Below are 27,895 nucleotides of genomic sequence, written 5' to 3'. Positions count from 1 at the left end.
CTCAATATTGTCAGACTCCAAAATTTGTGCAGGTCTAGTGGAGATGTGGTAGTAGCTGCTGTTGGTTTTAATTTGCACTTCCCCAATCACTAATGATTGAACACTTGGAACGCTTTGTTCATGTCCTTATTGAGCCTTTGGATTTTCTTTGATGATGAGTCATTCAAGCCTTTAGCCCATGTATCTAATGAGTTGTCTAGGGGTTTCTTATATGCATTTTTTTGGAGTTCTTCATATATTCTAGATATTAGTCCTTTATTGGTTATACATGTCATAAATATCTGTTCTCAGTCTGTGGCTCGTCTTTTTACTATCTTTCTTCTGTCTTGATAAACATAAAATTTGACATTTCGAAATCAATATATTTGTAAGTTAGAGGTTCAGATGATATCACATATGAGACATTTCCTATACTTAGTATTTTAAAATATAATTCACTATTTATTTCTCCTCCAAATAGTATAGCAACATGGAAACTTTATATATAATGCAGGTTTGTGTCAATCCCTAAGCATTCCTCCTCTGTTTTTTTTTAAGATTTATTTATTTATTCATGAGAGACACACACACACACAGAGAGAGAGAGAGAGAGAGAGAGAGAGAGAGAGACAGAGGCAGAGAGAGAAGCAGGCTCCATGCAGGGAGCCCGATGTGGGAATTGATCTCGGGGACTCCAGGATCACTCGCTGGGCCAAAGACAGGGACTTATCTGCTGAGCCACCCAGGCTTCCCTCCTCCTCTGTTTTAATGAAAGAAGAAGAACAACTTGACTTTTTGAACTGTACCTGTCTGTTGCCACACATTATATAATAGGTTATGCAGCTAAAGGAATGCAATGTGTTAGGAAAAAAGGTGATAAATGTACTGGATTTGGAACTCAGCTGTCCAACCAACAGATCCAAGACATAGGGAGGAAGTCTTCACATAGCAAAACGAAACATCTATATTCAAAGAAAAGCGTCTCAAATCCAGATTTTATATGTAATTCTTACCTTCATGGGCATTTGTTACCTGGCCCATAAGAAAATTAGAAGGGGAGAAAGTGACTTCTGTCTAGACCCACTAATAGCCACAAGGCTGAGCTACTGTCAACAAGAGACAAAGCAGAAAAGCTCTGAGAGCAAAATCTGGTGGATGAATTAAAACTCTAACAGTTTGGTTCTATATACTGAGGGTACCAAGCGAGCATCATGACTGGGCATGTCTGTGGACTCCCTTGCATTCTGTACTATACCATAATTATTATTCCTGTTGGTGTTTGTAATTGTTAACAGAAGGGGAAATTCTGTTCAACATATGCTGCTTAAGAAGTCAAAGAGAAAAAGATATTCTTTAAAAATGGTTAAACTAGGGAGATAATGTGTTGGTGTTTACCTTTAGTTATCCAGAAAACTTGATGATCTGGACAGGCACATTTCCCAAGGGGTTCTTGAGAACTGAGGTTATGCTGACTGCGGGTTTACCTTAGAGGAATGATTTGTAAAGGTGAATCTCAACTTTTCTCAGTCCCAGTGATTGACTCCACAAAGACCGATGACTACAGTCCTTTGGCATTTATTGAGCATCTGTGTGACCCACTCTAGTGCAAGCCACTGTCTTATCACACATGGCTTGTGAATGGATTGCCTAACTGGTCTGGGGACCTCCCTCCACTCTCGTCTCCGCGCTACAGCCAGTATGATCTTTCTAAAATGCAAGCTGTCCTCATCACTTTGTGCCTTCCAGACCTTCACGAGTTTACCTTTATTCTTCAGATAAATATCAAAATCTTCAACATGACCTATGTGGCTGCATGATCGGGGCCTCGGCCCACTTCTCCAGCCTCATGGGGGCCATTCTTCCTCCTGTGTCTTGCCTTGCAACCTGCCTGGCCTTCCTCAAATGTGCCAGTGTTCATCCCAGCCCAGGACCTATGTACAGGGCCTGTGTTTTCTCTGCCTGGAAGCTTCCCTCTCTTCCCATGCCAAAGTCCACCCCTTTTACCCTCTCTTCTTTGTGATTTTAGTTTGTCCAGACCCACTGCCTAAGTCCCTTCCCCTGGTCACACCTCTCACAACACTCTAGACTGTTATTTCTCAGTACCTGTCACCGTGACCATAAGCATTTTTGTGGCTATATATGGCTGCCTCTTCCACCAGACCTTCCATGAGGACAGAGGGATGTCTGTTTCATACCCTCACTGCGTCACCGAATCTAGCAAAATACTGACTCGTAGAAGATGCTCGGTAAATATTTGTTAAAGGAATAACTGAAGAACAAATCAACAAAAGGTAACAAACATGTTTGGCAGTGTGGGTGAGAGAGCAATCTAGAAAATTGGGACCAAATGTAATTAAGAAAATCAAAATCCTAGTTTGGGAGGATCGGAGAAGTTTCAGCGTTAGACTTTGCTATGTGGGTAGAATTTATCCAGGCAGGACTGGGGAGGGCGGGCAGAGGAAAGCCATTCTACATGGATGAAATAGTAAGAGCCAGTAAGGGAGAAAGGGAATAATAGGATGAGTTTGGGGCGTGCAGAGTAGATATGCCTGGTTGAAGGTTCTGGGTTTGTGAGGTGAGCTGTGAAAAATAAGACCAGGATTGCTTGGGTCAGAGCATGGCGGATGCTGCACACCAGTCAAAGGAATTTAGACTTTATTGATTAGCATCCAAGAAACACGACAGTTTGGGGCTTTTTGATTTTTTTACATGACTTCTATCGACACCTAGATATACCCGTCATACTCTCTCATCCCTTCTCTAGACTCAGAAAGAGTCTAACGTTACCCATCCCCAACCTTCTGAATCTCATCCTTTGTACCCATGAGTGTATCACTCCAACTCCTCTTCTCCCACATGCTGTCAACCAGCCCCTGTCCCTCTGCCATCCAACACATGCTCCAGTGAGAGGTGCACCTGAACTTCTAGTCCTGTTCTTCTTTCTCTACATCCCCCCCACCTCCAACCACAGTTTGTGTTGCTTCAATTCTTATGTCCGCAACAAAAATGCTAAGATTATAGCTCTGAAGTGACTTGGCTCGTCATGGCAGCTTTCCTATGAATCTATTCACTCACCCCCCTTGTGCCAGGCACCATGCCAGGATGGAGATGCAGCAGTGAGACAAAACAGACCAGTCCCCACCCGTGTGAAGGCTAAGTTCTCCTGAGGAACCAGAAAACCAACAATCTAGTTCAAGACCAAATGGCTGCATAACGAGCAGCTTTAGTGCTGGGCGCAGTAACTATAACTGGTCGCCTCTGAGTTTCCAGTTGGATCTCTGACTTTTCCCCAGTCTCAGTCTCAAAAAATTACTTCCTTCTGTCCAACCGGCCACCTGGTGGACTTCCCTATCTGGGACAGAACTCCCTGATGGCCAGTCTGTCGCCAAATCCTGAGAACGAGTCCCTCCAAATCTCTGTCACACCACCCTGTCAGGCCCTGGTTACCCTTTGCTGAAATTCTTTCCATAACTTCCTCAATGGCCTCCCTATTTTCTGGGATTTTGCTCCTGAGTCTCATCTTTTCTCCTGACACCAGATTCATCCTCCCAAAGCTGTTCTTTCAATGTCTCACTTGTCAGTTAAAAGCCTTCAGGAGCACATTTACTAGGATAAAGTACAGGCCCCGTCCCCCAGATGTTTCTATAGTTTTCCCTCTGACACAGGACCCTTTAGAGACCTTTATGTGTTATACATGCTGTAATGCACCTACGTTCCATGGAATCAGATGAAACTGCCATTTCTGTGTATCTAAAGAATGGGTGAATATTGGCAATTTATATGTTTCAACCTAATTATACTTATCAAATAATTGGTTGCCTAAGTGTCTTTCTCCCGTGTTACATTGTGAGTTCCTTGATGATCATATCTTGGTCTTAATGACGCTTACATCTCCACTGTCTACTATAGCATCTAGCACGTAGGAAATCTTGGCAATTGAATGCCCCCAGTCGCATCATGCTTTGCTCCTGCTTATGTCCACCTTCTGTAATGCTTGCTGACTTGTATAATCACATCTGACCCGGCCTGACTCGTGCCTCCTTCATGCAGATGCTCACTGCTTCTCCCACCATACGTCTCAGCCACCAGCATTGCCCCTTACCCTACTCCCCGCCCCCCACACACCGACACACACAAACAAGCCAAATATCATTCTTTAACTTTCAGGGCATATATTATATGTTTTACTTGGTTTTTGCCACACTGTTTAGCATAATGTCACACTCTTTAACAGTGAGTTGAGAAATCTCTATTTCCAGCCCTTCCCCCAGACGCTAGGATCCAGCACCCTGTTTCCAACCGTTTGTGGCCTAACTACACTTGGATGATTCTCCTCGCTCTCCTCAGCAGACCTGAAACTGGACTCCTCACCTGCCATCTCCTAGATAATCTTTTCTTAAACCCCATCCACAGCTTTACCTCTCAGCCATCTTGGCTCTCCTTCATTCTTGATGCTTTTCCTGAAATCATGTTGCAGTGGATCATCAGTGATTGCATATTCTTCTTCCTGGCTCTGGATTTTCATGGAATATATAAAATCTGTCCCTGGGAGCTTCAAGAGGAGAAGTGTGACTCCCAAACCAGAGTAGCATTCTCTAGTACCTACAGCCTACTGGGACACAGGCTCCTTCCCCTGGGGCCTGCCGCTCTTCTGGCTTCCTTGCTGTCTGCAAACCTCTCCTCTAATATATGTTTTCTGGTAGATTATCTGTGTGATTATCTTCACTAAGTGATCTTCTAAATGATAATTGCCTTTGTCTACCAGCCATCACAGACATGACTGTGTCTCCAAAATTATTTCTCTGTAATGACAGAACTGTTTCTGACCTCAGGTAGCGTGTTGTTGAGTGTTCTTCATTATTAGAATGATTTCAGGAGTCCCTTCCCTCAGCATCTTCTTCTAATTCACTGGCATTTCCTATGGGTTAGTTTTTATCTCAGCAACTGAGTCTCCAGATCCGTGAAGACAAGGCTCACGTGTGACAGCTTCTGTTATCTGCAGGGCACTGACATACAGGTAGACATGCTCAGAAAATACTTGTTCGAATGTTTTATGTGTATAACTTCTGTTTTTGTATATCTATGGGTTGTGTGTCTCTGGATGTGTTTCCCATGCACTCTCTAAGAAATCTTCATCTACATGGTTTGGGAGGCAGGGATCTCTTGGATATATCTCCTGGCCATCAGGCCATCAGGCCCATGACATTATAAACTATTAAGTCATGGGCCCTAAAAGCTCCTGGCTGTGGCTGGCTAGGTGAAGAACCTACCTACAGTGTACGATTCCCTTTCTTCCTTTGGGAGTCTTCTTTTTCCTTCTAAATATGAAAAGACTTATATTTCTGTTTTAAATATAAAAGAGCAACGTGTATGTGCATATATGTTTGGGTATCTGTGCTTATGTATGCATATGTACATATATATGTGGGTATACATATATGTGTGCATGTATGTATATATGAAAGAAATACACCAAAATGTAAATAGTGGTTATTTCTGGATGGTGGCTTTTTCCAAATTCTCTATGGCAGGAAAATTACTTTTATTAACAAAGAAAAAAAGAAAACACTGAATGTCATTTTTAAAGGACAGGAAGGAACACAATTATTAGATGGTTGCTGAGGCCCACCCTTAGCATGAACCAAGGACAAGGGGACAAGCAGGTGCCTCGTAGGAAACAAGGGGCTTGACTCTTCTCAGTATCTCAAGAGGAGGGCAAATGACCAGAGAGAGAATCTGAGCTGACGTGTAGGATGGGCCAAGATTGTGAGCTGAAGAACTGGAAACTTTGTCTGGTGGCGAAGGTCAGAAGCCTTGAACAGTGAAAGGAAAGAGAAGGAAAATTTAGGGGGCGGCTGGTTGGGCGGGTGACAAGGAGATGAAGAGTTCATCAGCATTTCCCCCACCCCACCCCAGTGCAGCTATTTAGTGAGAGTGTGGAAAAGGTGAGGAAAAGCTGAGTAGACTTTCAAGTTCATGAAGAGATTCCATGGCGAGATATGCAGAGGGAGAGACATAAAGCAGACATATTCCAAGTTTGGTTTTAAGCCCCTGTGATTCCAGAGGGGGAGGTTTCCAGACTGACCCAGCATGGGGACGCTGGGACCCAGGTGAGGACACAAAGAGCCTCCATGAAGGACATGGGTCACCCTTTGCGGGCAGCAAGGTTTCAAATAGGAGGTTCACCATTAGGTCAAGACCCAGCCCTCCCCTGGCCCCTCACCTCCCTCTCTACCTTCAGCTCCCACAGTCTAAGGGCAGAGGGAATGTTTTCTAAGAAGACTTCTTGGTAAAAGAGGCAATTTCTAACCTTTCTGAACTTGAAACAAAAACCAAAAAATTACACGAAACAAATATCTCCAAGGATGTTTTTCCACACTGTCTAGTTCCAATTCTCTCAGAGGATTTCCTGAGCGAAGGGAGAAACAGAAAGAGGAAAAACAGGGAGCTGGACTCTTCCCTGCTGTAGCTGATTGCTTTTCGCTGGGGTGGTCCTCCAGAGGTGGGGAGTGCCTGGCCTGGCACTCAGGAGGGAGCGCGCTCTGCACCACCTGCCAGGCCTTCCTGCTCATCACTAAGCTCCTAGGCCCGCTGGTCCTCCTCAGTAAGCTCCTAACACGATTCTGGATGAGGAACCCTGGGGTCAGCATAAGCAACAAACAGACATCTAGAAGCCCAAAGGAGACCCTTCAGGCAGAGTAGAAAGCAATAAAGAACACATAAGAAGGTCACAAGATCAGTCCTTAAAAAAAAAAAAAAAACTAAACAAAAGATAGACTTCATGGTGTTTACGTCTCTCCTGCATACACAATTCAACATTTTTACTACTCTGTAGCTCATTTTTTAATTCTGATGGCTACATCAAGGAAAATCTCCAGTCCGGGCTCTAGTTTGACCTTTGGTGTGGAGAAAAGCTCTTTTAAACCAGTTAATATCATATTTGCCGAGATCCCCATGTATAATGGAAATAAACAGAGCACAGGAAGTCCCCCCTAAGGATAATACCGCCCCCCTCGCCTCCTGCTGCCCCATCTAATGGGAAAGGCATAGTCCTTCTCTTAGAAATCCCCGTTATAATTGGGCAGGCCAAGAAAAGCACAAAGGCTGCCTGCAAGGAAACCGTCCAGAGCATAAATGACAATAACAACTGCCTCTCTCACTGGACTCCTAATTTGAGCCTGGCATTTTATGTCTCACCATCCGTTTGGTCCTCACAACAGTTCTCCAAGGTAAGTATCATTGTCCTCATTTTGCAGATGAGGAAAATGTCACTCAGAGAGGTTCAAGAACTTGCCCAAGGTCACACAATCAGAAAGTGAACCAAGATTTGAACCCAGGTCTTTCCGATGCCCACTATGCACACTGTCTTCCAAGACACAAGTGTCTTCCAAGACACTTCCAAGTGCACAAGCCCACTAAAGAAAACAATTGGATAATTCAGGCCAGAGCACACATTATGGCCCAAATGGGCTTAGTCCTATCATTACTAGCCACCCCCAATCATCTGGATGAAACACACCTTAGCCTTCCATGTTCCGTGGATCCCACGTGGCGGTCACTCACTGATCTCTGTGCCTAGCAGAGCAAGGCACAAATCAGAAACGTAGAAGAGCTGTTTGTTATGCCTTAACCATGGGAGTAGTAATTCACTCACACTCCTGCCTCACTGGTTTCCCAGTCCATCAGAATCATCCAGAACACATAGTCTACTGAAGAGGCATTTAAAAATGTGATGCAAAATAGTTGCCTCAAGTTCTTTATGGATCAAGAAAAGATATAAATCTATAATATATACATACGTTCCCCATATGTGGCTATTTTTATGCTACTGGGTGTCCAGTGATGTCTCTTGTGCAAGTAGGATCTGCAGAACAACTTTCTAAAGCCCAGAAAGCTTACATCCCGAGTGTCTAGTATTAGAATGGAGCCTACATTATATTGTACAAAGTACTGATATAAAGGAGTCTGTGTCTGAAGAGTGGGAGATGGGGGAAATCTCAACACAGGCCCCTCCCCACCTAAAGTAAAAGAACACTGGGGAGGTCTGGTTAATAAAAGCCACTGTCCTATTGAAGCAGGTCTCACTGATTCTTGCTCCTCATGAAAAATGCTTAAGACAAGTACTTTCAGACAGTATGTGCTCTGGCAGATGTAAAAATGCAGTTGAAACACTACAAAACTCAGGCTTTCCAGCGATGGAGTGATTGGGACATAGAGAAGGTCTCTGTGCTAAGGATTCCAAACCAGGCAACGGGCAGAATTATGAGGGAAATCTTTCTAAAAGCTAACTTCAGGCCCTACCCTCACCTACATTTTGATTCAAATGCCAAAGGTATAGGATGACTGGATATGGAACCTATATATGAATTCCAAGCTGGGAGTTACTTTTTTAAATAATAGAAATCATTTGCATCTCAAAAAAAATGTAATGGCCTTTTTCCCACACCACATTTCCACTTCCACTGTTCCCATAGTCCTTTCTTTAGGCCAGATTTGTAGAAAAATCATCTCAATGAGATTATGAATGGCTGTCATTTTTAAAGTTAAGAGCTATGCATTGGTGTCCACTACTCTTTCATGTCGCCAACCGGGCCATATAAAATCATGGCTTCCTATATCAGTGTGTCTGTATTTTCTCAGGGCTTTAGAGAACAAAAGTTCAGTGTGCCTGCATGTCTTTCTTTCTTGGATGTCTCATGTGTCAGACCATCAGACGGATTTGCAAGTGCACAGAGATAATCACAACTTGAGGCTTAAAAGGGTATACAAAGTTGTCTGCAAAACCTAAAAGAATACATGTCATGAAGTGATCCAAACCACTTCTAGTTAGGTCCATGGGGACAAGATGGATCCTTAAAATATGTGAGATGCTTTCCAAGACCTTTGGAATCCACAAACACACAAACCTACAACTATCACTTGGGAGATGGATTCTCCTTTACAAGAGGCAAAATAGCACAGTGGTTAAGGATAGCCTCGGAGTCCCACCACCCACAGCACCATCTCACGCCCTTCACTTGCCAGTTGTTTGATCCTGGGCAGGGCCTCTCAGCGCTTCAGTCTGCAAAATGAGGGTAATGGTATTACCCACCTCATAACATTGTGGTGCAAATTATGTGAAATGACGCATCCTGGACACTAAGCCTTTTGCTTGGCACAAGCTAAATGGTCAGCAAATACTAGCTGTTCATGATAGTGACAGTAAAAATGAGGATGAAAACTAGCCATCTTAATGAATGGCAATAAAAATATGTTTTAAAAACTGTCTCTCCCCCTTCAGAATTTTAAGAACCGCATAAAGAACAAAATGTTAAATTCAGCATTTATAAAACTGTTAAATTCCGCCACCGTGATAAATTCTACAGATCTCATGGCACATTTATAAACTAACTGGTAATGACTGTGAACCATGGTGTGAGCGGACCAGGGCAGCGGACACCGCCCCTGCACCCCCCACCTCCCCACTAATGCCATGGGATGCAAAAATTCCTAAGACCCTTTTGCCCTGGTAAAGGGGAGCTCAGTGGTCACCAGTACCTTCCATGAGCCACTTCACAAATGCGTGTGTACAGCTCCCAGCTTTCTTCAGGATCTCCTCCCCCTTTCCTGAATCCTAAGTATCCCCAAACTTTGTCACAGCTCAGAGTAACTACCGTTTTAACTTGATGCTCCAGGGTTTTCGCTCCCTTAATGAGCAGATTTTGCCTGGCTGGAGTTCTTACTAAGGAAGTTTGGGATTGTTTTCTCATTTCTATATGGCAAGTATAATGGAGCCTTTAGCACCATCGGCTAAGCCACAGTCAGATATGAGATCATACTCTTTAATTTGTCTTGAACTTTTCTCTTGTTGAGCCATTGCTTTTTAGAATACTTCATTGGTCCAAGAGCACTAGAGGTTGGCTTTCTTTGAGGGGCCATTGTTAAGGAAACATTCCATTGTTCCGGTGGCCCAGTACGGTTGGCGTGGCCACACTGCAATAAAAAAGCCGGGTTTCTGGCACGCTCCCTTACTCACTCAGTAATCCGCTCCTTCAGCCAGCCTTGTGGCCTCACAAACCAACCACGTGCCTTGGAAAAATTACAGATTACTACATGTCATGGACCCTGGAAACCAGAAATTTTAAGTCACTTACTGCCAAAGATCTGCCACATAAATGGGTCAACTTTTCTCAGTTTCTTTCCCCCAAATGAATGTCATAGTGAGATTTTTCTGGCAGGCACAGGGATCCCAAAAGGGTTGAAACAAAGAAACACAACAAAAAGGGTCTGAAATAAACACTAAGGATCACTGCTGCTAGGACCTCCTATTGAATGCATCCCTCTTAAAGTCTTTCTGGCTCTACTCCTTTTATGCGTGGGACATTGGGAAACCACTGCAGGACTCCTCAACTGGGAACTATTGCAAGGAAAAGTATATGGATTGGAACCCTGACAAGGTTAGCGAAAGTGGCCAGTCAGCGATCCTCATCTGGATCCTGGACTTGGTTGGCTTCTTCTGAACCTTCAGACCAAGGAATGTCCTACACAGCACTCTACTCACTCCATTTCCTCTTCTCAAAAAATGATTGTGTATTTGCCAGGTTGCACTCTGTGCATTGGGTTGCTAGAAATACAGTAGGTTGCACTGATGATTTAACTCTGTTTTCTATAAAGGGCTACGGGATCTCATGCAGATTTTTGCAAAGTCATACGCAAATCACAGAGCCCCGGCCCTTTTCTTAACAGGATGGCAACCTTGCTCCTCGGTGGCACCTGGGACCTGGAGATCCTTTCTCCACTTACGTTTAGCGCGCAGCCTGGGACTTGTCCCTGCAGCTCACCGGGTTAGCCGTGCCGCCGTTGGGACCTCCCACCTGGACTCCCATCACCCACCTCTCTTGAGACTGCTCTGGCAGGGCTGGTGTGGGGTACAGCCTTTGCTCAGAGGGCAACATGTTCCAAGCAAAACCTGCCCGCCTGGGCCATGGGCTTGCCCCTCGGGCTCCCTGCTTCTCTACTGGGTGCAATTCGAGGTTGCTGAGCTTCCCTCCAGAGTTGAAAATGGTGGGACGGTAGGGACCTGTGAGAGGCCCCATGACCCAAGCTACATCCGCCCCAGCTCCCGGTCCGAACACCAGGCACTCCAGGCCCTCACTGCCCTGGGGGTCTGCAGCGTGAGTGGGCGCATTTGTCAGAGGGATATACCTATCTCTGGAGTTTTGCTCCAGATTGAACCTTTCTGTTGTCAGTGGCCCCTAATCCAGAAAACCCATCATTCTAATCTAGCCTACCTCTCCCACCTCATGAAAAAGAGGGAGGAGGAACAAGGGATAGTTTATGGTAGAGAAGAGGAGGGTTAACTCTAGCTGTTCCCAAACATTGGCCCAACCACATCCCCAACAAATGTTCTATCTGCGTCAGCCTGCCCAGGTTTTGTCAGGATTTTCCAGCTCCTCTAACCTCACTCATTCCTGAGGTCTCTGGTTCAAAGACCACCCTCCTAGCCTGCCTGTGCTTCCAGATTATCCTGTCGGGGGTGGGTGGGAAGTGGGAGAGGAAATAAATGAAACAAACTGGCTCCATGTTGGTTAACTGTTGAGTCTAGAAGGTCGGGATGTGGCCATTCATTATACCATTCTCTCCACTTTTGTATGTGTTTGCGATTTTTCATAATAAAAAGTTAAAAGTTTAAAAAGTCCTCCAGCTTCAAAGACACTCAAGAGAGCCCGAACCACTAACAGAGTTTCCTGGAAACCCCACACCAAATCAAGAGGCAAAGATGATTCCATTACATACCTATATATATATATATGTATATATATATACACACTCATTTTCTAATTTTTTAAGGCCCACTGCTTTATTTTCCATAGACTAAACCTTATTTCTAAAAGGTCCCGACGTTGGGCTCACCCTCCAGCTGGGTTATGGGGGAGGGCCGGGTAAAGGGGTCCTTAAGATCCTGAAAGTTTACACTTCCATGTACCTCGCAATCTTGTGAGGATGGGACTTGTTCAGTGTTCTGAACTTTGTGGAGGAAATGCACTCTCAATTCACAGTGTCATTCCCTGGAATTGCACCTGGCTCAGGAAAGGACTGTCTTTGTACTTGAATTTAAATCCAATGGAGAACCTTAACATGGGCATTTGCATGATTGAGAATTGCTGCTGTCTTTTTTCCGTATGTCACTTTCTTGAATGTGTTCTAATAAAATGATTCTAAAGCAGGCTGTTGATATACAGTGATTTATAAATACTTTCTGTTGAGTGCTGAGGCCCTTAATTTTCTACCAAGGATCCACCCCATCCCACTTTCTGGAAAGATCTATCTAGCAGGGGAGTGGGGCGGGGGGGACAGACGCAGCAAGCATACGTATGGCATGCCGTGATGGCGGCACTTCTGCAATTGCGGTCATTAATAAGAATCATGTCAACCACAGCAATTTTGTGTTCTGGTTGCCTAGCAACAGAATTTGTTTTCCAGAATAAAGGTGGCCATATGTAGTGGTTGAGTGCGGGCGGGGGCGGGTGGGGAGTGGAGGAAGCAGGGCAGGAGCTGGAGTATAATTAACTCTCCCAGGGAGGGAACAGGTGGAAAGAGAGACAAAGGCAGCCCAAAAGAGGGACAAGCAAGGTTCAAACATATTCTGTTCAGTGATAAATCTTGGCACATTCAAAAGATAATGAGTTGTTAAATCTTATTTACAAATTTGCAACTTTTGCTCTCAGGCCATAGCAAGCTAGAAATCTCAAAATCTCATTAAGCAAACTGGAAGCAAAAGAGGAAAACATGGATCTCCAAAGGGAGATATTTTGAGAAATACCTTTTATCTCAATCTTTATCCCCCTCAGCCAAACTGGCCAGGACACTACCATGAGCTGGTAACCAACTGAGACTGGTTCTCTGGGGAAGGAAGTATTATTAGAAACCTCATGAGGGGCCAGGAGGGCAGAACCAGACAATGGGGCTTCTGTTTACTGAGCACCTTTCTCATACAGGTGCTGGGAAGGCACCTGAGATATAGCGTCTCCTCTAATCTTCACAGCCATCCTGAGAGGCAGGCAGTTCTGTCTTCACTTTCCAGATGAAAAGTCTAAAGCTAAGAGAAGTAAATAACTTCTATAAAGTCATAAAGCTAGAATATAGCAGATCTGTGATTCAAATTTAGGTCTCTAATCTCCAGATCCATGCTTTTTCAAACCACAGGGCTAATGCCCCAGTGCCCAACTTGGGCTCACCCCTGCGCTCACCCCTGTGCCACAGTCTTCACCTTAATGAATTGTGCACCTTCTGTATGCCCTGGGCGGGAGGGGGCATAGCCAGCGTCCTGCTCTTCTTTGGAGGCCTCTTCCATGTGTGATTGGAGGTCTCTTCCAGGCCAGGTCTTTGTAGCCCACATCCATGTCCCTGTGACATCCTTATGCAGAGCCTACAGGCTGATGAGTCTGAGATCACCATCTGGCTTTTATAAGGATTTGCTCACTTAGCAAATACCTAATGCCTACAAGCACTGGGCATATGAACCAGGTGAGCAAATACAGACTCACCTTTGTTCTCATAGAGCTTGCCAGTAGAGGAGACGTACATTAATCAAGCAACACATGAATGGATTTATAATAGCAACTGCAGAAAGGGGCCTTGAAGATCACTGAGATCAACAAATGAAATGAGACCCAGAAATGCTAAGCAGTTTGCCCAAGACCACACAGGGAGTTGGGGCAGAGGACTAGAACTGGTTTTCATTCTTAGACTGCTGTTTTCCCTGCCATGTCACACTGTAGTCTGTTGCATACCCGTAGACTGCTCCCAGCCCCAAACAGCCAGATAAACATGTTGATCAATCATTACACCCTCCCCAAGCCTAGGAAAAACCAGATATCATTATTTGTAATGATGAACAGTGTAGTGAACCAACACCCCGAGGATGGCATATACCCAAGCCTTGTTTGTAGACTTATTTCAGAGCCCAAAGCAGGAACAGAGAGGCAAGTCTCCCATGCCACTGCAACATTGCCTAATAAGGATGCTTGTGGGTATTTCAGCGTTTTGGTCTGACCCCAGTATTTTCTCATCTCCCAGGTTCAGCAGCTTTTCATTCACCCATTAATTCAACAAATATTTACTGAGTACCTGCCAGTACAGCTAGGCACAGCTCTCAGAGCTGGGGACACAGCACTGATCAAAATGGACTGCCCTTGTGGGGCATATATTCTAGATCAGGGAATCAGACAATTAACAAAATAGAGAAGGAAATAATACAGCATACTGGAAGATGATAAGTGCTACAAAGAAAATTAAATCAGGAAAAGGGGGTAGGGAGTCTCCAAGGTGGGGATGCATTGTTAGGGTGGTGGGAAAGAGACCTACCTGAGAAAATGATATTCCAGATCATCATTTTACACACACACATACACACATGCACTCAGACACTCACACCCACAGAGCTATGCACTATGATGTGAAGAGTCCCATAAGCCAGGGAAGTACCTCCTTTAGGAATGTAAAAGCTTGTCAGTGGCATGTCCCAGAGCCCTATTCCTAGCTTTCTTTTTTCTCCTTCAGTCTAACCAGTGGTTCTTAAATTTGAGTATGTATCAGACTCATCTGGAGGACTTGTTAAAACAGATGGCTGGGCCCCACTCCCAGAGTTTGTGAATCAGTACATGGGGATAGAGCCAAGAATTTGTATTTCTAACAAATTCCCAAGAAATGCTACTGCTACTCATCCAGGGACCACACCTTGAGAGCCACCAGGTCAACCTATTATAGCTGGAAGGTCCCTATTAAAATGAAACAATTACCTGAAAAAGGATGCGTCCACTCGCTAGGGTGCATGGACACTATTAAAGTATCTGTCCTTGAAGAGCAGGATCCTCAGGAAATGGGACTCCCTGAAAAGGTGGCAACAACAATATTTCATTGCTTGTCTATCAGTGCTTTGCACTTTCTTAGCATTTCATACTTTTATAGGTCCTTTAGCCCACTGTTCTCTTTTGGCACAGTTAACTTGTTAGGTAGAACAGGTGTCATTATTACATTTTCATGGATAAGGAAATTGAGACATAAAGAGGTTATATGGCCTCCTTTGGGCATCAGGGAACCCCAGTGGCCATATGCCTAGTCCAGGGTTCTATCTCCTTTAACACTGTTCATAATGCTAGCTGCAGCTTTCTCCGGGGGCATCTACCTGGGTCATTGAAATCCAGGACATGTAGCCACTCTTTGCCTTTTGCTCTGTTTAAAATCCCACTTGCTGCAGGTAGATTATCCATGTGGGCGATTAACTGTGGCAAATACTAAGCCCTGCATGAGTTTCCTCTGCCATAAACACATCTCTTCTCTTCTACCATCAGATGTTATACAGAGAAAATGCTAACTCATTTTAATATTAGCCTGAGCTAGAACTAATCATTATGAAAGCAAACCTGCTGAGGGAAAAGTACACATAATACTTCCAAAGGCAAATAGAAATGGCATTTTGATTATCCGTACCATTGCTTCCTTTCCATTAGCAGAGATAATTGAAAGTTTTCTGTATCACTAAAGCACACAGCAAAATAAGAGTGGGTTTTGTTAAATATGATGGCTGGTGAATCATGTTCTCTGGTATTTAAATATAAAAAACAAAATCATGGGTATGGGGCATGAAAGATAAAAATTCTCCCTTCCAGCACTTGCTCTTCTGGTTATTTTCTCCAGGCCTACACTGATTCCTCACAGTGAGAGAGTGAGATATCTCATGGACTCTCACAGACAGTGCCTCCTGGGTTACAAGGAGCTCTCTTCAGCTTCCATAATGCTTTTGACCATACAGGAGCCCAAGGTTTTAGAAGTTTTATTTCTAAAACTGCCCTCATCTGTCCCTCAACCCACTGATATTCTGACATTTTCCTTCAGTACTGCCATTAAGACCACTCATTTATTCAATAAGCATTTATTAATCACTTACGATGTACCAGACTCTGTAAGAACCACTGAACAGGCTGCAAAATTGAGTTAGAAGTAATCCTATCCCCAAAGAACATGGCATAATTACTCTGTAAATTATATAGAAAAGTTAACATTCAAGTATATTCTAGATGCAGAGTATAAACCATGTGAGCTTCTCCCATTTCAATTCTCTTTACTCACCATATGCTCAATTAAAGCTAGCTGATGGGTTTTTTTAGTTTCAACATAAAATAGGTATCATTAAGAAAGAAGATGTACCTGGGAAAGAGAAGGGTGGGGTGAAGAAGGAGCACTACTTCCTCTTCTGAGCACACGTGGAGATGTGCATAAACAGCCCCAAAACACAGTAACTAGGGGCAGTATAGGATCTAAAATTTGCTGTTGATTTCCACGTGTGGACTGTCACAGATTGAGTATATGAGGGTCATAAGGCTTGCATGATTAGAAATTCCATACTGATGAAAATCCCGTGAGAATGTGTTTTTTTTCCTGAGTTTTGGACTCTAAAGTATGCTATAAAAATGACTATTCCTTTAAAAAAAAAAGTTCATGCCCACTGCAACACAGAGACTGAGCATATAAGAAAATAGGTGGGATTGGGGGAGGTGTAGTAGGATGCAGAGGATTCAGTTAGTTGGGTAGGTATTAGTCTGTGAAGAGAAGAGATGCAGACCATAATCCAACAACATGTGTGTACGTGTGTGTGTTCATGCATATGTATACACAAATACATATGCATAGAAAGGTGTTGAAGGCCAGTAAAAAGGATTTTGTGAGGATGTGAGCCCTTTAAACAAATTCCAAATTCATAATCCAAAAAGGGAAACAAGTTTAGAAACCCAAAATTATAGCTGAAAGATAAGGATAAGATTGTAGTCCTGCTAACCAAGTGACTCAAGGAATACCACTAACACGCCTTCCCACTATTTGTTGGGCCACCTGAATGTGCAACACCTTTCACTCCCTCATAAAGTAGCTGCTCAGGCTCTGAACCCACTCTGCTTTAGTTTGGGCTTTGAGAACAGTGGAGTCCCAAGAGAGTGGGGACTCAGAGCAAATATGCAGCTGGATCTCAAATCTGTCTTATGAACTCTATTTTTGCCACTTTTGCAAGCGTCTCCTGGCCCTAGAGAGCGTTTTCACAGCACAGATGCTATAACCAGTCTTACCAGTGACCATCAAGAGTGCTAGTGGCGTGATAATGTAGCCAAGCCTACTGTGGGTGGTTGTGATCATGGATAGTGATAGCCACAGGGAGAATTTAGAGGATTCAGAAATAGCAGTGATGGGGGAGGGAGTCTCTATGTATCTGTCTTTGAGTTTCTGGAATGGGGGAATAGCAGTATCATTTTATTTGTAGGGATGTCCAGGGATTCTGTTGCCCTCAGTGGTGACCTTTTAATGGGCCTTACACCCAAGCATAGACTGGAGTTTCTACATTTGACTGTACCAAGTTTTGCTGAGTTGTCATTATGACACCCATCAGGGTAAGAGGAAGTACCAGGGTAAGAGTGGGGACTGAAATATAGTTGATGTAAAAGCAGGATTTAGTTTTCATTGGTGTGGCATTCTTACTCAGAGAGTGACCCATAACTATGGCACTCCAAGTATTGCTCTAATGTTGCGTAGATTCATAAGGACTTGCATGGGCATCTTGGCCCTGGGAGGAACAAGTCAGTAATAAAATCGATTTACACAGTTCCATTCTTGCAAGGCCAGCTGGAAGTTAGTGATGGAAATAGGAGACTTTGTACTTTCCAGACCCTTCTTACATTCTCATTCAATGTTGAAGGTGCTACATATTGCTTTATTTTTTGCTGTTTCTAGGACCATCCAGCCAACAAATTTGTTGGAGAGCCATAGATGTAGGCCTCCAAGCCAAGCCATCACAAATAATCTAAGTACTTTCTGTCCATCCAGCAAGGCCACACAGGCAGGCTTGGAGATGGCATAGGTCATTAAAGAGAGAGGCCTTTGCAGGGCACAATTGATTGGCTAGTGTTGCAGAATGCAAATGGTGACATTCCAGCTTCATGGTACAGGGCAAGATTGCTGATAGGGCCAGACAAGTGCATAGCCTTCTAGGAGAAGCTATCAACCAGCATTTGTGGGGGTACCTGGGTGGCTCGGTGGTTGAGTCTGCCTTTGGCTCAGGTGGTGATCCTGGAGTCCTGGGATCAAGTCCTGCATCAGGCTTCCTGCAGGGAGCCTGCTTCTCCCTCTGCCTGTGTGTCTCTGCCTCTCTCTGTGTCTCTCATGAATTAAAACAAAACAAAACAAAACAAAACACCACAAAACCCAGCAATCCTAGCTTCTGAGGAATGAATGACTCAAAAATTAAAGTGAGAAAGAAATTAGTCCAATGAGTCCAATGCTGTTACAAAGATGATAGCTTAGACCATCCTACATGCCTGTTTCCCATTATTATGGCCTCAAATTTGTCTATTATAGTCAGAAATCTGGCTGTTTTCTCCTGAATTAAATGTCCTATAAAAGAATGCATATATGAGCCAAGGTGGGGGATGTACAGGATTGAGATGGGATAGCAGCAATCGTTACACTGGACACACTGGTTGCTTTGGCTAATGTTTATCATGGAGGAGGGGTGTCAAGGATTATGCCTAAAGTAATGTGATCATTTGGATTCTGGAGGGTCCCCTCAACTATTAGAAACTATGGAAAGGTTATACATCCAAGAGGTCAATGAAGGGGTCATTCATCCAAAAAACAAGAAAATGGATATTGTCAGTAATTAGTGACTCTCAATAAATACTTACCTATCCATCACATCACTTATTTACTCAGCAAATATTTGTTGAATACCCACTATGCCAAGCACTATTTTAGACAACAACAACAACAACAACAATGAAGCAGATAATTCCTACCCTCATGGAGCTGACATTCTGGCGGGAATACAGACAAACAAGTAAAATATATAAATTGCCAGGTGATGATACATGCCATATAGAAAAATATAGCTTCAGAGGGATGTAAGAAGTTCAGGGGATGAAAGAAGTGAAGATCTGAGTTCTGGTGACTGACATAAACAAGGATGTGGAGTATAATGAAATTGGTACAGATGCTTCCAAGTCACATAGTGGTGAGAGGCAGTGAGTGTTGGAGGAGGATGTGGTGGGGAGGGCTCTAGTAGAAGTACCCATGAGGTTTTAGAAATCTCTCTCCATTACTTCCCAGTCAGACATGAAGACATGGGGAGAAGTGGTCTTACCTAGGGCCAGATAGCAGCTCTCAGGTAATATGACCTCGTCCCCAGCCTTCATGCCTCCACTGGAGCAAGAGTGTGCCCTAGAAGTCAAGTGAGACCCCAAACTACTCCCTCTGTATCCATCAGTCCAAGAGAGCCTTTCTGATTTGGTATTAGGCTTGATTAGAGGAGCCTGGATTCCATTCAGACTGATAAGGACTTTACCTGTAGTGTGACCAAAAATCCTTCAAAGTTCACATGGTGAGATCCTTGAAAATAAATCCATGTGTGGTCTAAATATAAAATGAATCTAGGAACCAAGATTTCATGGAATATAGTACTTAAAAGTATCTGGAGGCTCAAAGGGGCATTGCAGATTCTGAGAATTATGGTACAGTATTTTTGTCCTTAATAGATTTAAAATATGAATTCCCTTTCATTATCTCCCCCCGCCCAGTTCCCAGTAGACTGCAGGGCCCTTCAAGTCTAGCTTGATAAAGTTTTAGCAGCAGCAGGAAGAATAGTTTCCAACCAGGCCTGTTTAGGACAGACCTCAGACATCAGTACAAAGGCAGAGAGAGTCCTGGTTCTCTTTATCATAAATAGCACAAGGCCCCAAAAGATCCAATGAAGAAGCCTGGAAGTTCATGCTAGAGTCTTGGGATAGTAATCCACTTCTTGTGCTCAAGTAATAGATATGTTCAAGCTTGATCTAAGTCCCTGACAGCAGGAGGATGGCTCAGTAGCAGTTGTGGTGTAAATGTAGCTTCCCTGTTCTCCCAAACCCCACTGAGGACTCATTAAATATAGGCAGCAGACTTGGGGCTTAAGGAGAAGCTGGTGCTTTCCTTCCAGCTATGAGTTTGCCCTCAAGAGACAAGCTTTTGAGATTGAAGCCAATTGAGAGGGGAGCTGAGAGTACTAGCATGCGAATGTGCACATTCATCGTGTGATAGCTCCTATCTAATGCTAAGCCTTATCTAGAGAGATACATTGTACTACCAAGTCCAGAGAGTCGTCTGCCAGAGATATTTAGAAAAACTAGTCTCAAATGACATTGGTTAGACCCTCTGGAAAAGGGCTGTGTGGGACAAGTCCATTGCAGCTCAGCTCTTGGCCCAGGAGCCAACTGGTGGCAAATAAAATGGCAAACAAAATCACGTTCTCCATGTGACTATGAGAAATTAAATGTGTCATTTGGTTATTTTCTATTTTCCTGGAACAACATGTGTTATATGTGTTGTAGGCAGCTTCTAACCATACCCGGTATGGGTCAACTGTCTTTTGGCCTAGTTTCATGAAAATGTAGTTGTGAACTAAAATTAAAAGTAAAAAAAGGATGCAAAGACATTTGAACTTCCATGTACATGTAGGTCATTAGCTGGACAAAGAATCAGCATAGTTTTATAGGATCCATGTCAAATGATACTGGTAATTGGATTTGTCGTTGCTGTAGGGTAAGTTCTGGGAGGGCAAGTATTCTTTGCTTTTTTCACTGTTATATCTTCACTGCCTATATTAGTGCCAGACACAGAGTAAGTACCACAAGTACAATTGCATAATATAGACCGTCAGTGTGCAGAAATACAGAGAGAAATATTCTACATCTTTAATGCAAACAAACTGGTAGGCAAATACCTGCATTGCACAACCAGGGAGTAGGAAGGAGTTCTACAGAATAACGTCATACTTGGCAAGTATAAGGAGCATGCTGCTGGAGTTCCGTCCAGATAATGAAGAGTAGAAGACAGGTTTGGTGCATGATCATATAGACAAAGTTAAAATCAAGGATTGAAAGCCAGAATTGTTAAACAGGGAAAGCAATAGAAAATTTAGCAAAGAAACTACAAGGTCATAATCAAAGGAGCAAAGGGAAACCCAGGTGCACAGCCAGGTGTGGGAAGCTACCAGGAGGTTGGTCGCTGACAATTCAAAAGATTCTGATAAATGCCAACTCCTTTCTCAACAGTCTGTATTGTACCCACCCATGAGTTCTTAAATGTATCACTTAACTTTTGGAGCTCTATAGAGCATTTTTAGTTAAAAATGGCAAATGGAAAGATTAAAAAAGGAAAAACACTAAGGGCCAGGAGCAGTAAAGAGAACAAACCCAGCAGAACACATATCCAAGAAAAATGAAACAATTGCTCTGAGAAGTCAATTTGAAAAATGTCTCTTATTTGATTTTCTTCACTAAGTTGGTCACCAGTGAGGACTAAATTTCTAAAAATAGTGTTGATTGAAAACGCACTTCTCCTCTCTGACCTGCCCCCATCCCCACGCCCATGACTCTTATTAAGCATTCGTAAAACTACAGGAAATGAAAACGTGAGAATCCATGCATCTGTTGTGAGTCAGTCCAAGAGTTGGTCAACAATGGAATCTGACGCCAATTCCCTAACAAGCAAGTAAAGCCAGCCTTCAGCTTGATTTTATTGATTTTTAAGACTGTTTCAAAAGTACATACAAGGAATATAAAATGTGGTCCTTAACTAGAATTCTATAGTCCAATTGTGTGAGAAAATATAAACACTCAACAAAATTCATACTATATATGATGAATAGCTATTGCATTAGCCTGAGGGGTCTAAAAGCTAGAAGGTCCTGTCCTCCCTGTGTATCTTTACCCAATACCAAGAATGAATTATAGCATGTAAAAGCAGTAATCTTCAGGTTGTTTTAAAAAACTAATAATAGAACTAATAATCAGCGTCGTGGTAGTAGTAGTAGTAACAACAACAATAATGAAAGCTAGTAGGTCTCTACAAATTGCATTCCATTTGTATATGTCCATATTTGTCTCAGAATGGCCCCATTGCAACTCTATCCATTTCTTAGCTTTATCTTCCTACCACTCTCTCAGTGTTCCTAAAGTCCTACCAATATCCGTCCCTAAGATAGTTCCATCCAAAGGAAATGAAAGCAGATGTATTTGTCAGAATAAGCAAAGTTATGCTGTGGTAACAACTCTGAAAATATTGGTGGGCTTAAAACAACAAGGATTTATTTCTTGCTAACACTGTATGTTCCTAATGGGGTGGCGAGGGGCTCTTTCATCACAGGGGAATCAGGGGCTCTGGCTGACAGACCAGCTTCTAGTTGCCAGCTACCATCCCAGACAGGGAATTCTTAAAGATCTTAACCCACAATTAAATGATCCAGTGTGGAAATGACTCAGCATCAATGGCCAGAATTAGTCATATGGCCCTATAAAACCAACAGGAGCCAGAAAAACAGCTGAGCTATATGTCCAGAAGGCAGAGGGCTAAAAATATTTGGTAAGCATCAGAATGACTACATTAGCAGTTAACATCAAGTCATATTTGCAAATAATTTACATTTTGGCTCTTAACGTGATATTTAGATTTTAGCTCTAACTCAGATTCTCGAATTTTGGGTCTACTTAACAGATGGGTATGTGTGAGAGTGTGAGAAGGAGAGAGATAATTTCAAATGTATGCAGGCATACCTTGAAGATCCTGCAGGTTCAGTTCCAGACCACTGCAAAATAAAGCAAGTATTGCAATAAAGCAAGTCAAAAGAACTTTTTTTGTTTTTCAGGGCATGTAAGAGTTGTGTTGACACTATCCTGTAGTCTATTAAGTATGCATTAGCATTATTTCTTTAAAACACCACATGTATCTTAGTTTAAAAATACTTTATTGTTGGGGTCCCTGGGGGGCGCAGCGGTTTAGCGCCTGCCTTTGGCCCAGGGCGCGATCCTGGAGACCCGGGATCGAATCCCACGTCAGGCTCCCGGTGCATGGAGCCTGCTTCTCCCTCTGCCTATGTCTCTGCCTCTCTCTCTCATTCTGTGTGACTATCATAAATAAATAAAAATTTAAAAAAATACTTTATTGTTAAAAAATGTTAACCATAAACAGAGCTTTCATCAAGCTGTAATCTTTTTGCTGGTGGAGGGTCTTACCTCAATGTTGATGGCTGCTGCTTCCATGTTTTTTTTTTTTTGAATGTTTAATTCTTTTTATTTTTAATAGGTATATGAATTCTTTGCATAACCATTTAAGCATGGCCCACAAATCAAAACATTCTAAAATTCATTTTTATAGATGAGAAATCCAAGGAACCTGGCTCCAAAATAATATTGTCTATACGTTTTCTTCTTTATACAACAATAAAACATAAATTGAAGAAGGATGCTGTTTCCATGTTAATCAGGGCGATGGTTGCTGAAGGTTGGGTGGCTGTGGCAATTCTTAAAACAACAGTGAGGTTAGTGCACTGATTAAGTCTTCAGTTCACAATTTCTCTATAGCATGTGATGTTGTTTGGTAGAATTTTCCACCATATCTGCAGTTATTTCCTCCATTGAAGTCTTGAACTTCACGAGTTGGAACCAACTTCTTCCAAACTCCTGTTAATGTCGCTATTTTGACCTCTTCCCATGAATCACAAATGTTCTTAATGGCAGCTAGGATGGGGAATCCTTTCCAGAAGGTTTTCAGTATACTTTTCCCAGATCCATCAAAGGAATCACTGTTAGAGCCTTACAAAATTGATTTCTTTTTTTTTCCAAAATGTATTTCTTAAATAATAAGACTTGAAAGTTGACATTACTTCTTGATGCACAAACTGCAGAATGGATGTTGTGATAGTCTGTGTGAAAACGTTAATCTTGTATGTCTCCATCAGAGCTCTTGGGTGACCAGGTGTATTGTCAATGAGCAGTAATATTTTGAAAGGAATCTTTTTCTGAGTGTGAGTCTCAACAGGGGGCTTAAAATTTTTGGTACATCATGTTGTAAGCAAACGTGCTGTCATCCAGCCTTTGTTGTTTCATTTATAGAGCATAGGCAGAGTAGATTTAGTATAATTCTTAAAGGCTCTGGGATTTTCAGAATGGTCAATGAGCCCTGGCTTCAACTTCAAGTCAGCCACTGCGTTAGCCCCTAACAAGAGAGTCAGCCTGTCCTTTGAAACACTGACTTCTCCTCTCTAGCTATGAAAGTCCTAGATGGCTTCTACTTTCAGTAAAAGCTCTGTGGTCCATACTGAAAATGTATTGTTTAGTGTAGCTACCTTCATGAATTATCTGAGCTAGGTCTTCTGGACAACTTGCTGCAGCTTCCCCATCAGCACCTGCTGCTTACCCTTCACATTCATGGAGATGGCTTCTTCCCTTAAACCTCATGAGCCAACCTCTGCTAGCTTCCAACCTCTCTTCTGCAGTTTTGTCACCTCTCTTGGCCTTCCTAGAATAAATAATAATAAGTTAGGGTCTTGCTCTGGATTAGACTTTGGCTTAAGGGAATGTTGTGTCTGGTTTGATCTTCTGACCAGACCACCCAGACTTTCTACATATCAGCAATAAGGCTGTTTCACTTTCTTAGCATTTTTGTGTCCACTGGAGTAGTACTTTTAATTTCCTTCAAGAACTCTTCTTTGCATTCCCAGCTTAGCTAATGGTTTGGTGCAGGAGGCCTAGCTTTTGGCCTGTCTTGGTATTTCAACATGCCTTCTTCACAAAGCTTAATTATTTCTAGCTTTTGATTTAAAGTAAGAGATATACAGACTCTTTCTTTCACTTGAATACTTAGAGGCCTTTGTAGAGTTATTAGTTGACCTGATTTCAGTATTGCTGTATCTTAGGGAATAGGGGAAGCCCAAGGAGGGAGGGAGAGATTCAGAAATAGCCCGTCATCAGAGCCATCAGAACACACCACATTTATTGACTAAGTTTGCTTAATCTTACTTGGATGCAGTTCGTGGCAAACAATTACAATAGTAACATCAAAGATCACTGATCACAGATCACCATAACAAATATAGTAATATTGAAAAAGTTTGAAATATTGTGAGAATTACAAAATGTGACACAGAGACACAAAGTAAGCAAATGCTGTTGGAAGATGGTACCAATAGACTTGCTTAATTTAGGGTTGCCACAAACTTACAATTTATAAAAGCATAGTATTTACAAAGCAGAAGAAAGCAAAGCACAATAAAAACAAGGTATGCCTGTACTTTGAAATAATGTTATCCGTGTAAACTGATTGTTTGTTGTCTGTTACTCTTACTGCCTTTCACTAGGCTCTGTCCATGACTGTTAGCCCCTATATGTATTGGATAAGTGTTAATGTCTAGTCAGAGTATAGAAATGAGAAGTTTTCTGGTTCTTCTTGAAACTTTTCCCAGACTCAGGGAACCAGTGCTTGAGGGTATAATGTCCTGATGAATCTAGAGGGCCATGAATCCTTCTGTTGCTTAGGGCCTAATTTATTACATTGTGTATTAGCCTGTAGAGGTCTCTATTGGCATTTGGCTTTGGATTTTACACAGTAGGTGTTACATAGTAGGGATATGAATTTATTGAATCCCAGTGGAAAAATCACTAACTAATGTTTGAAAGGATGTTTTACCCAAGTGTAAGGACATGACATATGTGTCACATTGTTCCTATTATAAGTTGTGTCATAAGATTGCATGACCCTATTCTAGAAATCTTGTGATCACCCCATTAAGTAGTTTATGGTATCACTGGGAAGCCAGGACAAGCTCTACTATAAACCACATTCAAATTGTCTGCAAACCCAGAGTTTTGGATTCAACCAGAGAACTGGGCAAGAAAATATAATGCTGCTGTGGAGTCGAAAGAACTCTAGATGGGAATCAAGAAGTTTTGTTTGGGTCCTAATTTCGCTGTTAAACAACAATATAAGCTTTGAAAAACATTTTAACGAAATCATCTATCTTCTAAAGACCTCAATTTTATCATTTGTAAAACTGGAAAAATAATAGGAAGTTACCTCTAAATTTCATTCATGCTTAAACATTATGTTTTTCTATTACTGAATTATTAACCCAAAGTCTATGACTTTTAGTTAGAAAAATCAGCAAGCACACATCCTAAGTAATGTGGAATTGGAGAAATGACAGTTATATATAAAGGATAACCTAATTTTATATACAGTTGTTATCTGTATTGGTAAAAGAGATATAGTACTATACAGCAGTAATGTCTAAAAAATTGTTTAGCTTTGAAATATAGGCAAAGAGGTTGTCAGAAATTAGCATATATGCTCTATTTTCTCATTTATTTATCCATTCACTTTAAAATATATTAAATTTCTACCATGTAAACAGCTGGGCTAAATTATCAGAGAGGGGCAAGGAAATTGAGGACATTGGCAAGAGCATTATTGAAATAATGGATCATGAAGCCCAATCTGCATAAGAAAGAAAGTGATGAAGGAAGAGTATTAATGGATTGGGAGAAAGTAGAGGGCTCCATGAGTAGAGGTCCCAATGGGGTTAAAGAAAGGCCATAGTAAGAGTAATTAAATAAGGAGGCTGGAAGGAGAATAAGTTGTGGTCAGGAAGGAAAATGCAAGGCCTCTGTTTCTGACCAATGTAGAGAAGTAAGGACCAGATATACACTCCCTGCCTGAAATAACCAGAAAATCAGACAAAATATAAGAAACAACAATTTTCAAGACACTGGATATCAGGCAACAAAAGACAGAGTGTTCACTGAGAAATAGGAAACAAAGTGAGCCCTAGGAATACTCTAACTTACTGCCTTGAGTTTCCAGGTTTAGTGCAGTGTGTCCCCTGAGTTAAAAGATGGAGCTGAAAGTCAAGTGAACAAAAAAAAAAAGAAAGAAAGAAAGTCCAGTGAGACCAAGGCAGCTTTATGGAACAGAATGAAAAGAAGAAAGCTGTGCAGAAAGAGAATTCTGGAGATCTTCAGAGGGTCCCTGAAGTATTCATCAAAGTATTGATTAGCACATGCATATGTGGAAACTTCCCCAATATGGGGAAGAATTACCTGCAATAATTAGAGTTAAGAAGTACCCAGTGCCCACAAAGGGCCTGGAATAGTGCCTGTTCCACCAGCCAGACTAGAACCCCTGAAATTCACAGGGCATCAGGTAGAGGACTGACAAGGGTCTTACCTTCATAGTGGGAAATAGTAAGCCCTCGATGAACTAGGCTCTGCTTCAGTTTAACAAGTCTTAAGAGGATCAATCTGTTAAAAGAATTTACCATACTGGGACAAAGCTTATGAATAGTTAAGGATATAAAATAGTAGCAATACAAAAATATTGAGCATCCAATAAGGTAAAATCCACAATGTCTGGCATCCAATAAAAAAATACCAGGCATGCAAAGAAACAGGAAAATATGACCTGGGGGCAGGGCGGGGGGGGGGCGGTAATTGAAACTTAGCCAGAATTTGCACGGAAGTTAGAATTAGCAGAGATGAACATAAAAACAATTATTATTTAAAGTATTCGATGCATCCAAATTAAGGAGAGACATGGAAAACATAAAGAAAATCCATGTTTGAACTTCTAGGTGAAAACTACAGTGGCTGAAGTGAAAAATAGCAAGATAGGATTAACAGTAGATTAGACCCTGCAGGAGAGAATGTAAGTACTTGGAAGCACAGTAATAGAAACTATCCAAAATGAAACACGTAGGAAAAAATAATTTTTAAGAAAGAGCAAAGTGTCAGTGAGCTGTGGAACAACTAAACAGCCTAATATTCATGTAATTGGAATTTCCCAAAGGGGAAGAGGGACAGAAAAATATTTAAAACAATAATGGCTGAACATATTTAAAATCTGACAAAGTCTGTAGACCATAGATCCAGGAATCTCCGTAAACCTCAGGGACAAGAACTATGAAGAAAAACTATACCAATACCTATCATAATCAAATTGCCCAAAGCCAATTGATAAAAGAGAAAATCCTGAAAACAACCAGAGAAAAACAGGCATGCTGCAGACAGATGCACAAATATATGGATGAGGC

At 42.2% G+C, this 27,895-nt stretch overlaps 1 protein-coding gene across 15 annotated transcripts in view; it reads left to right on the top strand.

The window, feature by feature from the left end:
• KALRN (kalirin RhoGEF kinase) overlaps positions 1-27,895 on the top strand; it is a 656,901-nt gene that overhangs the window by 453,910 nt on the left and 175,096 nt on the right. For 5 of the 15 annotated variants that reach the window (XM_055315806.1, XM_055315804.1, XM_055315802.1 and 2 more), the window contains exon 34: positions 10,705-12,184. The exons of the other annotated variants lie outside the window; for them this stretch is intronic. In XM_055315806.1, the coding sequence (XP_055171781.1) occupies positions 10,705-10,767 (63 nt within the window). In that variant the 3' untranslated portion in view covers positions 10,768-12,184. Of the gene's footprint in view, positions 1-10,704; positions 12,185-27,895 lie in introns of those variants that run through there. 15 annotated transcript variants of the gene reach the window in all.

Source organism: Nyctereutes procyonoides, unplaced genomic scaffold (assembly GCF_905146905.1).
Source record: "Nyctereutes procyonoides isolate TBG_1078 unplaced genomic scaffold, NYPRO_anot_genome, whole genome shotgun sequence".
Lineage (NCBI taxonomy): Eukaryota > Metazoa > Chordata > Mammalia > Carnivora > Canidae > Nyctereutes > Nyctereutes procyonoides.
The sequence above is the reverse complement of the archived record's forward strand: the minus strand, read 5'-3'. Positions and strand labels throughout refer to the sequence as shown.